This window comes from Triturus cristatus, chromosome 10 (assembly GCF_964204655.1).
Source record: "Triturus cristatus chromosome 10, aTriCri1.1, whole genome shotgun sequence".
Lineage (NCBI taxonomy): Eukaryota > Metazoa > Chordata > Amphibia > Caudata > Salamandridae > Triturus > Triturus cristatus.
The window spans coordinates 102,251,311-102,267,173 of record NC_140593.1 but is presented as its reverse complement, the minus strand read 5'-3'; the positions used below and the strand labels follow the sequence as shown (position 1 = coordinate 102,267,173).

At 44.1% G+C, this 15,863-nt stretch overlaps 1 protein-coding gene across 2 annotated transcripts in view; it reads left to right on the top strand.

Annotated features, from left to right (window-relative positions):
• Positions 1-15,863, top strand: part of NEK10 (NIMA related kinase 10) — a 1,348,206-nt gene that overhangs the window by 1,065,156 nt on the left and 267,187 nt on the right. For both annotated transcript variants that reach the window (XM_085630543.1, XM_085630544.1), the window contains exon 28: positions 740-826. In XM_085630543.1, coding sequence (XP_085486669.1) covers positions 740-826 — 87 coding nt within the window. The remainder of the gene's footprint in view (positions 1-739; positions 827-15,863) is intronic.

The following is a 15,863-nucleotide window of genomic DNA, read 5'->3' as shown; positions in this document are numbered from 1 at the left end:
CCCTAAACTGCCAAGTTTCCCTGATCCATATGTAATGAGATTCTCCAGTCTTTGTCGTTTCTTTTATTAATTCTGGGACTTGTAGTCCTGCTTTATAATGGAGGAAACAAGTCTACAAGTCCCAGAGTTGAAAGAAAAAAACCTGAACTGGAGCAGCTAGTCACGCATGGACCTGGGAAACTTGGCAAGGCTGGGCTCTTTCTTAACTTAGGATTCCCTATGTTGGAAGTCTCAGCTGGCAGTACCCACCACTGTTCTTTTGGTGTTTCACCTAATTAAAAAGTAAGCGGTATCTAAGTGGAAGAAGTTTTTTTTTCAAAAGAATGGCCAACAACAAAAAACAAGTGTCTGGAGATTTCCAGCATACCTGAACAAATATTTTTCTACAAAAATAACTAAAATGTGTTAACTGAACTGCATGCATTATAATGCATTGTGGGAAGATTGGTGAAGCATACCCAGGTCTATGCGTAAGTAGCTCTTCCTGTTTTTTCTTTGCATTCTAAGACTTGTAGTACGGATTTTACAATGGCAGAGGTCTATAAATCTCATTATGGAAAGAAAATACCTGGAATGGATTAGCTACTTACACATGTACCTGGGAGCAAGTAAAAGTGCGACGAGATACTTCTATTCACTTACGTGTTTTTCCTGATGTTTATCCATTAATTTATTTATGGCATGGGTACAGTTTTGTAATTGGGTTTGTTTACAATTCTCTTTTGCTGATTTTCCTAAGAATGTTCATTTGAGCTTGAGGAGGACCAGGACACCTCTGACAACTCCAGCGGCTATAGTACAAGTCCCTTCAAAGATTCTGCAATGGGTGAGTATTGCATGAGTTGTATGAATGGGTGATTTATTTGTGATGTAGCTGAAGTTACCACTGTATAATTCATCACAGCCTGTTTCACCTGGTCATTAACAATGGATCTTGTTGAAATTAGCATGGTAGACTTCTTGCAGAATGATTCACCGTGGTGTTTAACCATGAAATATTTGAAGCCTCATGGTAAGTTCCTCTTGGAATGTTTCACCATGGCCTTATAACCCTTGCCTTACCTTTGTTTTCACAGTAGCTCCGACTGTAGAAATCCTGCATGAGCCGCTGCATTCAACGGGTGGGACATCGAGTGGGTTCATGACCCCTCCACAACCCATGATCTCACCATTTTGTTTAGAGACCAGCCCACTCATATCCCTTTGCCCTCGCTGCACTATATACCTGTTCTGTTCACATTGGGACACCTCACTTTGCTTTGTTTTGTACTCTTGTGGAAGATTGTTGTACTTCCTCTATGTCGCTTATTCTCTGTTCTCGCCTGGTGCATTCCTACTGGTCCAAACGTTGTGTGCCGCAGACATTTTCATTTGTATTGTGGAACCATCCACCATGCATAGCCCTTAGTGTCACGAGCCTTTTACACACTGAGCTCTGTAAACATAGCTTGGCAGCTGTGATGCGCTGTCCCTTCCACCAAGAGGTAATAGTAATATTCCTGAGGTCAGTTTCTGCAGCCTGTATTGGTGAAACTAGTGAGACTGGAGTTCTCACCTCAATGACCAGTTCTCGTCACAGTGTGCACGTTAGAAGATGGTGCATAGCGGGTTAATATGTTAAATTCTGCCTCTTTCTTAGTTGAATGATGAGTGCCATATTGGTTTGGAGCTGATCTGTGAAAAACCTTGGCTCAAAGAGCAGTCCACTTTGAAAGACTTCAAGATCTTCATCGACTTCCATTTAGCTAATTTCAAATGATCCCACCTCCTTTGGCATCATTTGTAGCCCATAACTGTTCGAAATACCTTTGGCTGGAACACCCAACAACAAGTAGAACTGATCCAGGGCATTTTCTTTGTTGATTCTACATCATGCTCTAGCATTCATCAGCCGGTGTCACTATTCAGAGCATTTTCTTCCACTTCGAGACCCTCAGTTGTGGAATCCAATGGAGAGCAGTTAATGTTGTTAGAGACATCTCATGTCTCTTTGCTCTTCCTGCCTTTTATCCATCTTGTGTTTGACACTGTGAGATTATTATGACTCTGTTCCAAGCCCTCATGCACATGTTGTTTGTCTTCGTCACTGCACACATCTCCGTTGTTCCTTCTTTGTTTGCCCCTGATGCAATCATCCTGGGAGGGCATATATCCAGTGGAACATTTGCCTCGTAGGCTCGGGTTGTCAGCCCCTCAGGGACAACCTCTCCCATCCTTTCCCTTACTTCCCACCTCATGATGCTTGCCAGCCTGTCAGGGACACCCACTCCCATCCTTTCCTACCTCATGATGCTTGCCAGCCCCTCAGGGCCACCCTCTCCCATCCCTTCCCTTACCTCCCACCTCATGATGCTTGCCAGCCCCCCAGGGCCACCCTCTCCCATCCTTTCCCTTAATTCCCACCCCATGATGCTTGCCAGCCCCCCAGGGCCACCCCCTCCCGCCCGTCCTTTCCCTTACTTCCCACCCCATGATGCTTGCCAGCCCCTTAGTGCCACCCTCTCCCATCCTTTCCCTTACTTCCCACCCCATGATGCTTGCCAGCCCCTCAGGGCCACCCTTCCCCATCCTTTCTGTTACTTCCCAAGCCATGATGCTTGCCAGCCCCCCAGGGCCACCCTCTCCCTTACTTCCCACCCATGATGCTTGCCAGCCCCTCAGGGCCACCCTCTCCCATTGTTTCCCTTACTTCCCACCCCATGATGCTTGCCAGCCCCTCAGGGCCACCCTCTCCCATCCTTTCCCTTACTTCCAACCCCATGATGCTTGTCAGCCCCTCATGGCCACCCTCTCCCATCCTTTCCCTTACTTCCCACCCCATGATGCTTGCCAGCCCCTCAGGGCCACCCTCTCCCATCCTTTCCCTTACTTCCTACCCCATGATGCTTGCCAGCCCCTCAGGGCCACCCTCTCCCATCCTTTCCATTACTTCCCACCCCATGATGCTGGCCAGCCCCTCAGGGCCACCCTCTCCCATCCTTTCCCTTACTTCCCACCCCATGATGCTTGCCAGCCCCTCAGGGCCACCCTCTCCCATCCTTTCCCTTACTTCCCACCCCATGATGCTTGCCAGCCCCTCAGGGCCACCCTCTCCCATCCTTTCCATTACGTCCCACCCCATGATGCTTGCTGGGGTGGTATATTTTGTCATGTGAATTAATTTTTAAGAGTTAGGGATTGTTCTCAGCTGGGTAAGAAAGCTCATGACAGCAGTGGACATCTTGTTCATGTTGGATTACTTCTACACAACTGATGATACCTGTGCGGCCATCCCTAATTAGGGAGGGCATCCTTGGTGTGACTCTAGATGATGTAATTTCACATCATGCCATGCCACACTGTAACGTTACATTATGTCACCCTTATTTGTAAAGGAATCAAACCTCTTATAGGTTTTGGAACACTAGGTCACAAAGACTCAACCACCAGGTAAGCCACCAATTAGTTGTTAAAAAAGATGATGTTCAGTTGCTTCCATAACAGGAAACGCTTAGATTTCCACCACATCTCCACCGGTCATTCCATAGCCTGGTTCCCAGCAGGCTAAAGCTCTCCCACCACAGGATGTCTTTTTAAATTTGTGAGCTTCCTTTTGAGCTAAGAATTATATTAAATATGTCTCTCCTGGAGGTTAAGGACTGACAACATCTTGACAATGAGCAGGAGCCCTGCCTGATGTTCATTTATGACTTAAGTTGACTGTTTTTGATGTGGATCTCTCGGCTGATAGGAGGGTCAATGCAGTCTCCTTAAAAAGGTGAAATATGGTTGATCCTTTGTATCCAGCTATCCAGTTTCTGAAGTTTCTGACATAAAGTCAGCAACTTATTTCAGAGTTCTAGTTTCTTTAAGGATTTACAATAGTTTAGCTTTGAGCTTATTTTAGTTCTGTCCAAAGTGGCATGGGTGGATACAGTCTATGATATGATGTAATACCAGAATATTTCCCCATCAGAATTAATAATGCAAAAGCTCCCAATGAGATGCTACTTTTGTAAATGATATTTAAGGCACAATATTTATGCCAGACAGTATTTTTGTATACAATATTTTGACATACAACTAAAGAAGAAAGGAAGGCAGCCAGGGAGTTCAGAGCCGCTCCGCCTGAAAGTGTCACTACAATCAGCAGAACCCATCGCCCACCTTAATGGCCAGCTGCACATTGACCACACATTAAACACAATTTTTTAAACGATAGAGAGGCAACAGAAACAATTGTGGAATACCACATTCAACATTAAACAGATGCTCATGGGTCTTGGTTATTAGTGTGGTAGTTTTCTTTATTGTGTGTTTCCAAGGTATCACAGACAATGTTTTTCACCTTACAAAGGATTCATCAGGGCAAGAGATCTGAATCACTGGTAAACGTGTGGATTTTATTGATTTAACAAGTGTCAGGAACAATAAACACATGAGATTCAAAGTCCTGATGATGAATTTAGATCATTCAGGAGCCAAAGTGCAAGTCTTCTAATTAGAGTTTATACGACATGAGTCCTAGTAGGTAAATCATACCATATATCTATGACGTGAGTCACTTCTCAATGGTTAAGTCCAGTGTGTGTTCTTCTAGAGCCAGACCCTGCTACAGAAACAGCTAGAGACACCCCACTTCCAAGGCTTGTTACCATCAAGTTTGGGCCGTGTATGGCACCACAAACAAATAGCACGTCCTGTCGGTCGACTTCTTGTTTGAAAAATATATATTTTGACATACAAGCACAGTCTGTACAGTATTAGACCAATTCACCCATGAACATAATAATAATCGCAATTTTTAGTCAGTGCTTTAACTTTTGCCCCAAGAAGATTGAGGATGCATGGTTATTCTTAATGGGTTTACCTTCTGAAGGTTAGGAAAGTCCTTTCTTAGTACCTTCATTTATTAACTTTGTCTTGGCCATGTTGAAAGCAAACTGATTCCCGTCCGTTCTGGCTGTGTAATGTCCAACAAGAACAGCTATGTCATGTTCATATTTGTTCAAAACTTCAGAATTACTGATGATGAAAACTGAACCCCTATTGGTAAAACGTGATGCTGAGATTGCAGATAGATATTGAATACATCTAATGACAAAGACAAGCCCGGTAGAATTGCAAAGGTTGTTGGAGCGTTAAATGTGCTGATGCAAGTGCTTGATCTTCTGTCATCTTGTAGAAGTGGACCTCAGCTAGGCCTACCAGTGCAAGGGGTTCGCCCTTCTCTGCACAGAGTCCTCAGACCAATAGGAAGAAGTTGGCACAGAAACTGGAATAGAAAATACAAAGTTTAATAAACCTCATGAGGTGGAACTACATTCCCACAGCACCCTTCGGTATTGAGTGAAGTAGCACACTGAACAGAAAGAGCATGGTCCTTTTATACCCACACAGGGGTTGAAAAAAGGCGGTACAATACACATGAGAAGAGTTATGCACACAGATGGTCATACAGAAACTGCGCAGTCAAAAAGTAGGAGGAGTTAACAGTTTGCCAATGCTAGTAAACACATCCTGACAGTTACATACTACTAACAGCTGTAAACTCAACTGGGCATGTGCGAAGGTAGAAGATACTAAATATAGTTTGTTTCTAGGCAGATTACAAGAGCAGTTAACACTAAAGGAGGACAAAGCACATGGTGAGCACATGGCAAACAAAATGGCTGCCAGAAATACAAAATGGATTCCAGAAAATGGACAAGATAGCCTCTAAATACCAGATGGATTCCGCTAATGCTAATCCAATCGCAGCCAATTTACAACAGACGACCCTTTTAGCATTAGCTGAAGACATCTGTTCCTCTGGGGTAATCTAAATATGCATCCCGTACATCTATTAGCATTATTTCGGCCACTTCTTTATTCAACATTTGTTGGGCCTTTGTCTCTGCAATATTCCTTTTGACAGGTATACAGACAGAAATGCAAATGGAGCAAAGCATTGGACCACATTGGATACATACACAGCATGTAAAAAGTATCGTAATAATTATACACAGGATAGTTAGTAACTTCCAGCCCCAAGCACAAACGAGAGTCCAAAACCATCTAGCCAAAGTCCAAGTACCAATCTCTGGAGGAATTTCTGCAGCAATCTTATGCAGCTTTGATATTGCGTCATATACTGAAGGTGAGTGATCCGGTATGAATACGCAACAGCTGCTACCGATGATGCGACATGCACCACCTCGATCAGCCAGAACCACATCTAGGACCATTCGGTTCTGGAGAGCTACAATCCTTGCAATTTGCAGCTCCTCCGTAATGTTCCCAAGTGCCATAGCTGTCTGATTGGTAACAGCTTCCACAACTCTAGTTAATCGTCTTACTTTCCTACTGTTTAATGCAGCACCCACAAAGGAGAACAAACCTAAATTAAAATCAACATATTGTTGCAGAGTGGTATCAGTTTGGTCTACTTCGTCAGTACTTATTGTCCTCTTGTATCTATTTCTAGAGATATAATTAAATAATTTAAGGTCCCGGTGATATGATGCAGGTGCCAGAAACACAGGGGGCAATAGAAAGGACACATAGCACACGCCGGACCACCCGGCAGGTAGTTGATAATATCCGTGGCTACCACAGATAAAATAAGTATTGTGTGAGGCTATGAAAGTGCTATTGTTTATACCTTCAATAGACAGAATTACAGTACATTCGCTTTTCCCCACTGGAATTCTTCCAATACTGCTTACACATAAATCTGCTTTAGCTCTGGTAACAGAAATCACAAATTGTTTATTACTGGTAAAAGTTCTCATATTTGTGAAGATATATGGCTTTGAAATATTGTCCGGTTGATACTCTTCCCATTCCCATTTGGTCCCTTTGGCTTGAGGATAACCATCTTTATCTTGGTAGCATACTTTATTAAGGCGAAAAAGAAGCCCGCCTACTTTGCGTCTTCCAGATGCAAACAAAAGCGCATACCAAGCTTGACAAGAACCATTATGAGAAAAGGGAAGAGGAATAAAATATGTTCCTCCTTTCTTTTGATGTGCAGGTATCATCCCACACACCCAACAGTTGGTAGTATTTGTGGCATTATGAGTATGATGCAACATCTGGATAAAGGTATTATTTAAGTGGGATTGTCAATGCTTCTGCTCATGGTAGGGAAGCGTAAAGTAGTGGTGTTCAACTGATACTGGAGTAGTGGCGATCAAAAGTTCTCGAGCTGGAGCCACTTTCTCAACGAACCAGGTTATTACTGCTACAGCCACCATAGCAACAACAAACCCTATAGCACAAATGATTTTTCTCTTAGCAACAGTTGATCTCATTGTGGACATGATCAGCTTATTGTTGAAAACAATCGTTGGAGCTCTTATCCCTGGGCAGCCGTTGATTTCTTCACCGAGGGTCAAGACGGGTGTCGCTACTCTATACAAGACTGATCCTCCCCCCTTGCCACATCGGCATTCCGTTTCACTAACCCAGGGAGGTTGCTCAACCAGTCTATTTCAGCAATGCAGGCTCTTTCCGTTGTCTCAGTTGGTATCAAGATACTCCAGGAATTGTGTGGTCCGGGAAGACTTCCTCAGGTTCGTCAGGTGATATGGCTAGGCCTTTCTCTGTATCCAGGATGTCTCGATGGTCGATTAAAGCAACAGGATCCACCAAGGTAGACGGCACTTTCTTGCAGTGGGTGGAGTGCACCCAGTTCCTTCTGTTCGTCACTCGGACTGCAGTTCTCGTTGAAAGGAGCACATGCTCCGGACCGCGCCACCTCGGATCCAAGCTGCTCGACCTCTGGAATGATCGGATCATCACCTGGTCTCCAGGTCGAAGTCCATGGCCTTCACCTGCAGACCTATCAGGAAGAGCTTCTCGAACCTGTTGATGAATAGAAACCAAACTATCAGTCAATTGTGATAGGTAGTCACTCATCAACACACATGGTACATCATGTATGGGGCGTGGTTTAGGAATTCCCCAAATGTTCATGGGCCTTCCAAACACCACCTCATATGGTGTAAGACCAGATCGCGAATGTGGCACTGATCTAATGGACAACAGTGCCAAAGGTAATGCGTCTGGCCAATTCAAGGATGTGGAAGCCAGTATTTTCGCCAGTTTTAATTTAAGTGTGGCGTTATACCTTTCCACTAACCCTGCTGATTGTGGATGGATAGCAGCGTGGAACTTCTGCTTTATCCCCAACCCCTTCAGGACATATTTGACAACTTGCCCAATAAAATGGGGTCCGTTATCACTCCATAAAAGTTTACAAACACCAAATCTAGGGAAAAATTCCTTCAAAAGCACCTTTGCTGTAGTGAGAGCTGTATTGTCCTTCGTAGGGTATGCCTCTATCCATTTACTAAAGGCACATACCACTACCAAAACATACTTTAAGTTATTACAGCGCTCAAGCTGGATGTAATCCATTTGCAAAACTTCAAAAGGTGCGGTTGGCGTAGCAAACCCTCCTGTAGGAGTTCGTGTCCCTTTACCAGGATTATGCTGAAGACAAATCAGACAAGACTGCACCATCTTTTTAGCTGTGCCGGCAATTTCTGGATGCTCCCAATTTCGTTATCGAGGAGGCTCCAACATGTGCCGACCCATGTGCCATATGAATCATAGGTTGTAAATAGGCTGTCGGCTATCTCCACTTGCTCATCTCTTTATTACTCCAACAGCCCTCATCGTCCAATGTTCCCTCCTTAGACCATTGCTCAATTTTTTCTGCAGGAGCAGATCTCTGCATATCTAGCACTTCCTGTCTGGTATCATGCCAACGTTCAGCCTGTGACTTCACTACGTACATAGACGTGGTGCTTCGCTGCATGGCAGTTTCACGGGCTGCTTGGTCTGCAAAAGCATTGCCTTGTCCTATCTTATCAATTACTTTCTTATGTGCGCTACATTTAACAATTGCTATTCTCTTCGGGAATGTTAAAGCAGTCAAGAGATTATGTACTAATTCTCCATGCATCATTTGCACCCCGTGGGATGTAAGAAAGCCCCTCTCCTTCCAGAGTAGCCCAAAATCATGAGCCACTCCGAACGCATAGCGGCTATCTGTATAAATGTTCACAGATAAGTCAATACTAAGTTCACACGCTCGTGTCAAAGCTATTAGCTCAGCTGCTTGAGCTGTCTCAACTACCGTCTGAAGTGTTGTAATTGCATATGCAGCTGACGTTGTACCATCTGGTAACTTCAAACAGGACCCATCAACCCATAGTTCCCCATCAACACTTGAAAGGGGCGTGTCTTGCAAATCGACACGACCCTTTGTCTGTTCCTCAGTAAGGAATATACAATCATGAGACTCCTGTGACTGAGACTGAGTCACCGGGTATGGCAACAAAGTGGCTGGGTTTAGTATCGCACATCTCTTTAGTGTAATGTGAGGGGCCAACAATGTCAATTCGTATCCTGTCAGACGAGCACTAGTTAAAGGCTGCGTCTTTGTCTGATTTAAAAGGGCATCAACCGCATGGGGTACTAGCACCAACAGCTTATGTGACAAAACTATCCCTTCACTCTGACGTATTGACACAGCTGTTGCTGCAACTGAACGGAAGCATCCAGGTAACGCACGAGCAACAGGATCAAGTACTGCTGAAAAATATGCACAGGGACGCTGTTTGTCACAGTGTGTCTGCACTAAAACTGACAATGCGCATCCATCTTTCTCATGTACATATAGTGTAAAAGGCTTCGTATAATCTGGAGTACCTAACACTGGTGCTGAACAAGGGGCTTGTCGTAACTGTCGGAAAGCAGTCTCACATTCATCTGTCCATGGGAGGGGCATTGGAGTATCTTTAGTCAAAAGTACTAGCAAGGGGTTAACACTATGCGAAAATCCTAATACCCATTGCCTACAAAAAGAAGTAAGACCAATGAATGCACAGACATCTTTCTGAGTGCGGGGCACTGGTGTGTCTAAAATAGCTTGAATGCGATCTGGTGTGAGTGCACGGCCCTCCTTAGACAGAAGGTGACCTAAGTAGGTTACCTTCGGTCTACAATATTGCAATTTCTTTCGTGACACTTTGTGATGATGGGAAGCAAGAAAAGATAGCAAGGACAAAGTACATTTTTCACACTGTTCAGGGGTATCGGCTGCCAACAAGATGTCATCGACATATTGTATGAGAGCCACACCTTCAGGCAAAACAAAAGAATCAAGTTGTCTTTTTAATGCTTGACTGTAAATACTAGGACTCTCAGTGTAGCCTTGAGGAACTCTACAAAATCTATACGATCGATTATTCAAAGTGAAACCGAACAAATATCGGCTATCAGGATGAATAGGAATCGAAAAGAAAGCATTCTTCAAGTCTATCACAGAGAATGTAGTTGTTGTCAGAGGAACCAAAGTAAGTAGTGTCGTTATGTCAAAAACCACGGGGTATTGTGGTACTACAATCTTATGAACTTGTCGCAAATCAATAATGAATCGGTAAATCCTATTGTCAGTATCCTTTTTCAGAATAGGAAGAATCGGACTGTTACAAACATTGTAAGGAACTTCCTCAACAACCCCCACTTCAATGAGATCATGGACAATACGTCTGAGTGCTTCTTCACCTTCCTGTGAAATTTTGTATTGAGGCAAACGTGGCAGCACAGCGCCCTCCTTGACACTAATGTGTACCGGTGGAATAACCATGCCCTACATCAGTGTCTGAAGTAGCCCACAAAGTACTAGGGAGTGAAGCTAATGCAATATCCTCTTTAACAAGACAAGCTCTCTCCATCACAGGATGGTTGTCATTCAAGATAACACGTACACCTTCTGGAGAACATCGTATCGTAGCCCTGAAATACCTGAGAATATCAAGACCTACAATATTGTCTGGTGTATTTGGGGAAAGCAAAAATGGACACGGAGCAGTAAATTTATCTACATGAAATGCAAGTGGTTGTGACAATGGGCTAAGGGAAGGGGTTCCATCGAAACCTATCGATGTAATGGTTAAGCCAGACAGGGGAGCCCTTGGAACCAATTGTTTAGACAAGGCGCTACGAGTAGCTCCTGTATCAACCAGAAACTGATCAGTAGAACCCAAAACATTCGCTGTGACATAGGGACCCCTCTGATATACTGGAACTTCAACTGATTCCTTACCCCATCCTAGGCAATCCTATGCATAAGCAGAATCTTGAGAATCAGACGGCACATAGTCAGACATTTGATATTGGTTCCTTCTATCAAAAGTGTTAAACCCATTCCGCCCACGTATATTAGCATCAAACCTAGCACGATCACCTGTGCTTCCTCTAGGCCCTGAATATCCTGAACGATTTCTCATTTGTCCCCGACCACGTGGACACTGCTGAGCACACAGTGCTGGACAATCGGAAGCCCAATGCCCAAATTTCTTACAGTACGCGCACTGGTCAGCAGACAAATTTGAACGAGTATAAGAAGGGAAAGACGAACCATAAGATCCACGTCCACCTCTATCACTACCTCTAAAAGGCGGACCATAAGCCTGAGCCAACATAACCTTCGTTTTTAATTCTTTAGTCTTCTTATCCTCATTACCCTTTGCTTCTAATTCCTGGAGTTCATAATACTGAGCCATAGTCAAGAGAGAAACCGGGGAAGAGGTAGTCCATGAACTCTCACTGGCTTTTAGGCGACTAGCTATTCCTGGCAACAGGTTAGCGACATATTTATCGACAAACAGATGTCTGCCTGTGTCATCTGTCAATGACTGACCACTAAAATCGTGGAATGCTTCTGCAAAGCGTGTAAAGAAATCAGAGACCGATTCATCTGCCTTTTGCTTACAAGATGCTAAAACAGTCCAATCTATCTTTTTAGGGGGAATAATCGTTTTTAACTTAACTAATATAGCTGCGGGAAGATCTAGAATTAACTGAGATGGCTTCTGTGCGGGTTCCCTTTCTACATCCATTTGTTCTAAGTCTTTCCATAACGCCCCAAAAGCTGCACGATCATCAATTTTACGAACAGTTCTCCACATATCAGGCGGTAATATCAATCCGAAAAATAAATCAATATCAGGCAAAGTCATAGTACAAGAGCTAATAGCACCCTCAACTTCCTCATAAAAAGCGGCTGGATTTTTCCGCGGATCAGGCAATGCAGTTTTAAGTGCCATGACATCCGTCCTATTCCAAGGAGTGTAAACCCAATTATAAATAAAATAACCCTTTGCATCGATAGAGGCCTTATCATCACTTGTACCCTGTCCTTTAGGAGGAACATACAAAGGCGCGGCCTCCCGCATAGGTTTCGCATGAACTATCATAGTCTTATCTGTTCCGGAGATAGAAGCTTGTGCCATGCCAGTCTGAGATGTCTGTGCAGCTACTTCTGCAGCCTTTTTCTCCTCTCGCAAACGGACTGCATCAACACGCAGTTTAACCAAACGCCTGATTGTATCATTCACCTGGGGGAAAACAAAAAGACCATCACGCATTTGCTTACAATTAACTGCTTTATCGTCGGGCTCTAACTCCTCAGAATATTTCCTAAACAGCTCAAGGACCTCTGCGGCAAACACCTCAGTAAAATACAGCTGCTCCCTTTCCTGCCACCCTTTCATACTATCTAGAAGTTCAGAGGCGGGGGCAATGCTACGAACTGCTTTACGAGCAGCAGATCTAAGCTGAGTCGAACGCGCAGCGGTCAACATAGAACGAGTTTCTCGTGTCTTGTGTTCCTCCGAACTAGAGTCCTCATCTGACTCATGGGGGGCAGAAGGAACAGTATACGGAGGTGGAGGACGATCTAATAATAAGGAATCATCTTGTGGTTTATTAAGTATAGGATAAAGGGGCCGCCGAACAGCGTATTGGCCAGTTACCTGTAAATTGAGCTCCCTATCTTCTCTCTCTTGTAACTCTTTTATTTCTTTGTTCTTCAGCTCTAATGCTTTCACATAAATGTTCTTTCACTGTTCTTTTTCAATCAAGACTTGCTCACGCTTCATTCGTTCATGCACTTCTTTCTCCCACAGTCGTTCACAGTCAAACATATCTTGCCTAGTCTTTCGCTTACACAGACATTGTTCCACATACTCAATCTTTCGTAAATCAAATGACCCATTCATAGGCCAACGCAACTCAGGATCCTTACGAGTGTATTTATTCCATAATGTGCTGTACATTATAGAAGAAAGACCATGCTTAATATACATATCCCTATTAGGTGTCCCCTCCGGGGGGCCGGTTGTGCTTCATCGAGTCTCAAATTGGTACCACTACAAAAGCAACACATCCTACGAAGTGTGCTGAAAAAACAGGCATGCCAAAAATAGTTCAGAATATGCAGTATTATAATCAAAGTAGCACTTAAGGTACCTTTAGTACGATGTGCCGTTCAAATCAATTCAAATTGAGAAAATTCTCCTCATTACCTGCCTATATAGATTGCAATCCATATATAAATCTCATAACAAACCAAGTTGGCCAACACAAATTCCGAAATCCAAAAGCCACAGTAAGTGTTACTAAACTACCTTACCAATCCCAGGCATCAAAACCAACAGCAAGCGCCGCAGAAGGACACTTACCAATCACTTGGTGTCCAGGTTCCAACTGCCAAGTTCTAAAATCGACCAAATGGTCACTGCATGGTGAAGCAACAGAAGAGATCTCAGTCGAGGACCGGCACCACCTGGATGGTCAGATCAGAAAGAAAGGAAAAATGCCGTGGTTGCCAAGACTCGGGTCTCATCGGGCAGCAATCGCGTCCAGAGCGAGATTCCAATCCTTCGTCGCGACCAATCCTTTGGGCATCCGAGTCGCCGATGAGCCCCACTGGTTGGGCGCCAATTTGTAGAAGTAGACCTCAGCTAGGCCTACCAGTGCAAGGGGTTCGCCCTTCTCTGCACAGAGTCCTCAGACCAATAGGAAGAAGTTGGCACAGAAACTGGAATAGAAAATACAACGTTTAATAAACCTCATGAGGTGGAACTACATTCACACAGCACCCTTCGGTATTGAGTGAAGTAGCACACTGAACAGAAAGAGCATGGTCCTTTTATACTCACACAGGGGCTGAAAAAAGGCGGTACAATACACATGAGAAGAGTTATGCACACAGATGGTCATACAGAAACTGCACAGTCGACAAGTAGGAGGAGTTAACAGTTTGCCAATGCTAGTAAACACATCCTGACAGTTACATACTACTAACAGCTGTAAACTCAACTGGGCATGTGCGAAGGTAGAAGATACTAAATATAGTTTGTTTCTAGGCAGATTACAAGAGCAGTTAACACTAAAGGAGGACAAAGCACATGGCGAGCACATGGCAAACAAAATGGCTGCCAGAAATACAAAATGGATTCCAGAAAATGGACAAGATAGCCTCTAAATACCAGATGGATTCCGCTAATGCTAATCCAATCGCAGCCAATTTACAACAATCTAAGAAAGAGAAGAATCATTTCATGATTCCTCCTCACACAGTAGACTCTTCCTCAAGTCTGAAGAATAGTGTTCAGCAGCCTAAGTTGTTAAATGCTGACAAGAGACCAAGCATCACTGCCTTTTCTATTCCGGGTCGATATTGTTACTTCATGCCCAGCCGCACCGTTTCACTGCCTCTGCCATATGGAAGTTGGATTGCTGCTACCCCAGAAGATATTTATTTTATCAGAACAGCCCCAATTAATAAGTTCCACTGCTTTTTCACTGCCTGATCTTTCAGTGATGACTAAGCGGTGGGCCTGAAGCTAAAGCAGATCCACTAGGCCTAGGGCCTGATTTAGAGTTTGGCAGTCAGTGTACTCCATCACAAACATGGCGACATACCTGGTACTTCAGACTGACAGTCCACCTGCCCTACTTTGAGTCAAGCAGACCATCATGTTTCTGAAGGCAGTGCCTTGCTGGCTCCACCTTCAGAACCCTACCCTATGCCCTGATGGAATTGGCGCCATTGGTGTTGGTATATAAACCATCCGCCCTAAGGGGAATGCTGTGTGGTAGGACATTTGTGCCGGCACGGTGATCACATGCTAAAATATGTGGAAAATTTGATTTTTTTTCAGCTAAATTTGAGGTTTGCAAGGGATTCTGGGTAGGAAAATGTTTGTGGATCTACTCAAGCCATACCTTCCTGGACTCCCCCGGGTGTCTAGCTTTCAGAAATGTGTGGGTTTGGCAGGTTTCCCTAGTTGGCTGCCAAGCCCAGGGCCAAAAACCCAGGTGACCCCATGCAAAACCAGGTTGTTTTGTAATAGGTAATTTTGGTGTCTCCTTCAATAGTTTACGGCCCTTGCCTGTCACAGGTACTTGGTCCACCCATGCGAGTGAAGTACCATTTGTATTGGAAGACTTTGGGGAATGCGGGGTGGGAGGAATTCTGTGGATCCACACAGATTCTAGAACTTTCCATCACAGGAATATGAGGAAAATGTGTTTCTTTTTTACAAAGTTTGAGGTTTGCAAGGGATTTGGGGTAATACAAGCCGGTGAGAGCCAGTCAACTCACCTCATCCTGGATTCTCCTGGATGTCTAGTTTTAAAAAAATGTATAGGTTTGCTAGGTATCCATTGGTGCCGGCTGAGTTAGGGTTCAAAATCCACAGCTAGGTACTGGGTAAAAAAGGTTCTGTTTTGGGCTGTTTTTGTCGGAGGCACTAGGCCGACCTACACAAGTGAGATACCATTTTTATTGGGAGACTTAGTGGAACTCAAAATTGTAGAGCAACTGTTATTACCTGTTGACTTTCTATGCATTTATGCTTTCCTAATGTAAGACAATGTGTAAAAAAGAAGTCACTTTGAAAAACATCCTACAATTCACAGGCTAGTATCTTCTGATGGATACATCTGCCAGTGGATTCCTCACCTTGTGAATATCCCCTGCGCCAGCAACATTCGGAAACTTTTGTAGCTCTCCACGCCGACGAGGATGACATCACAGA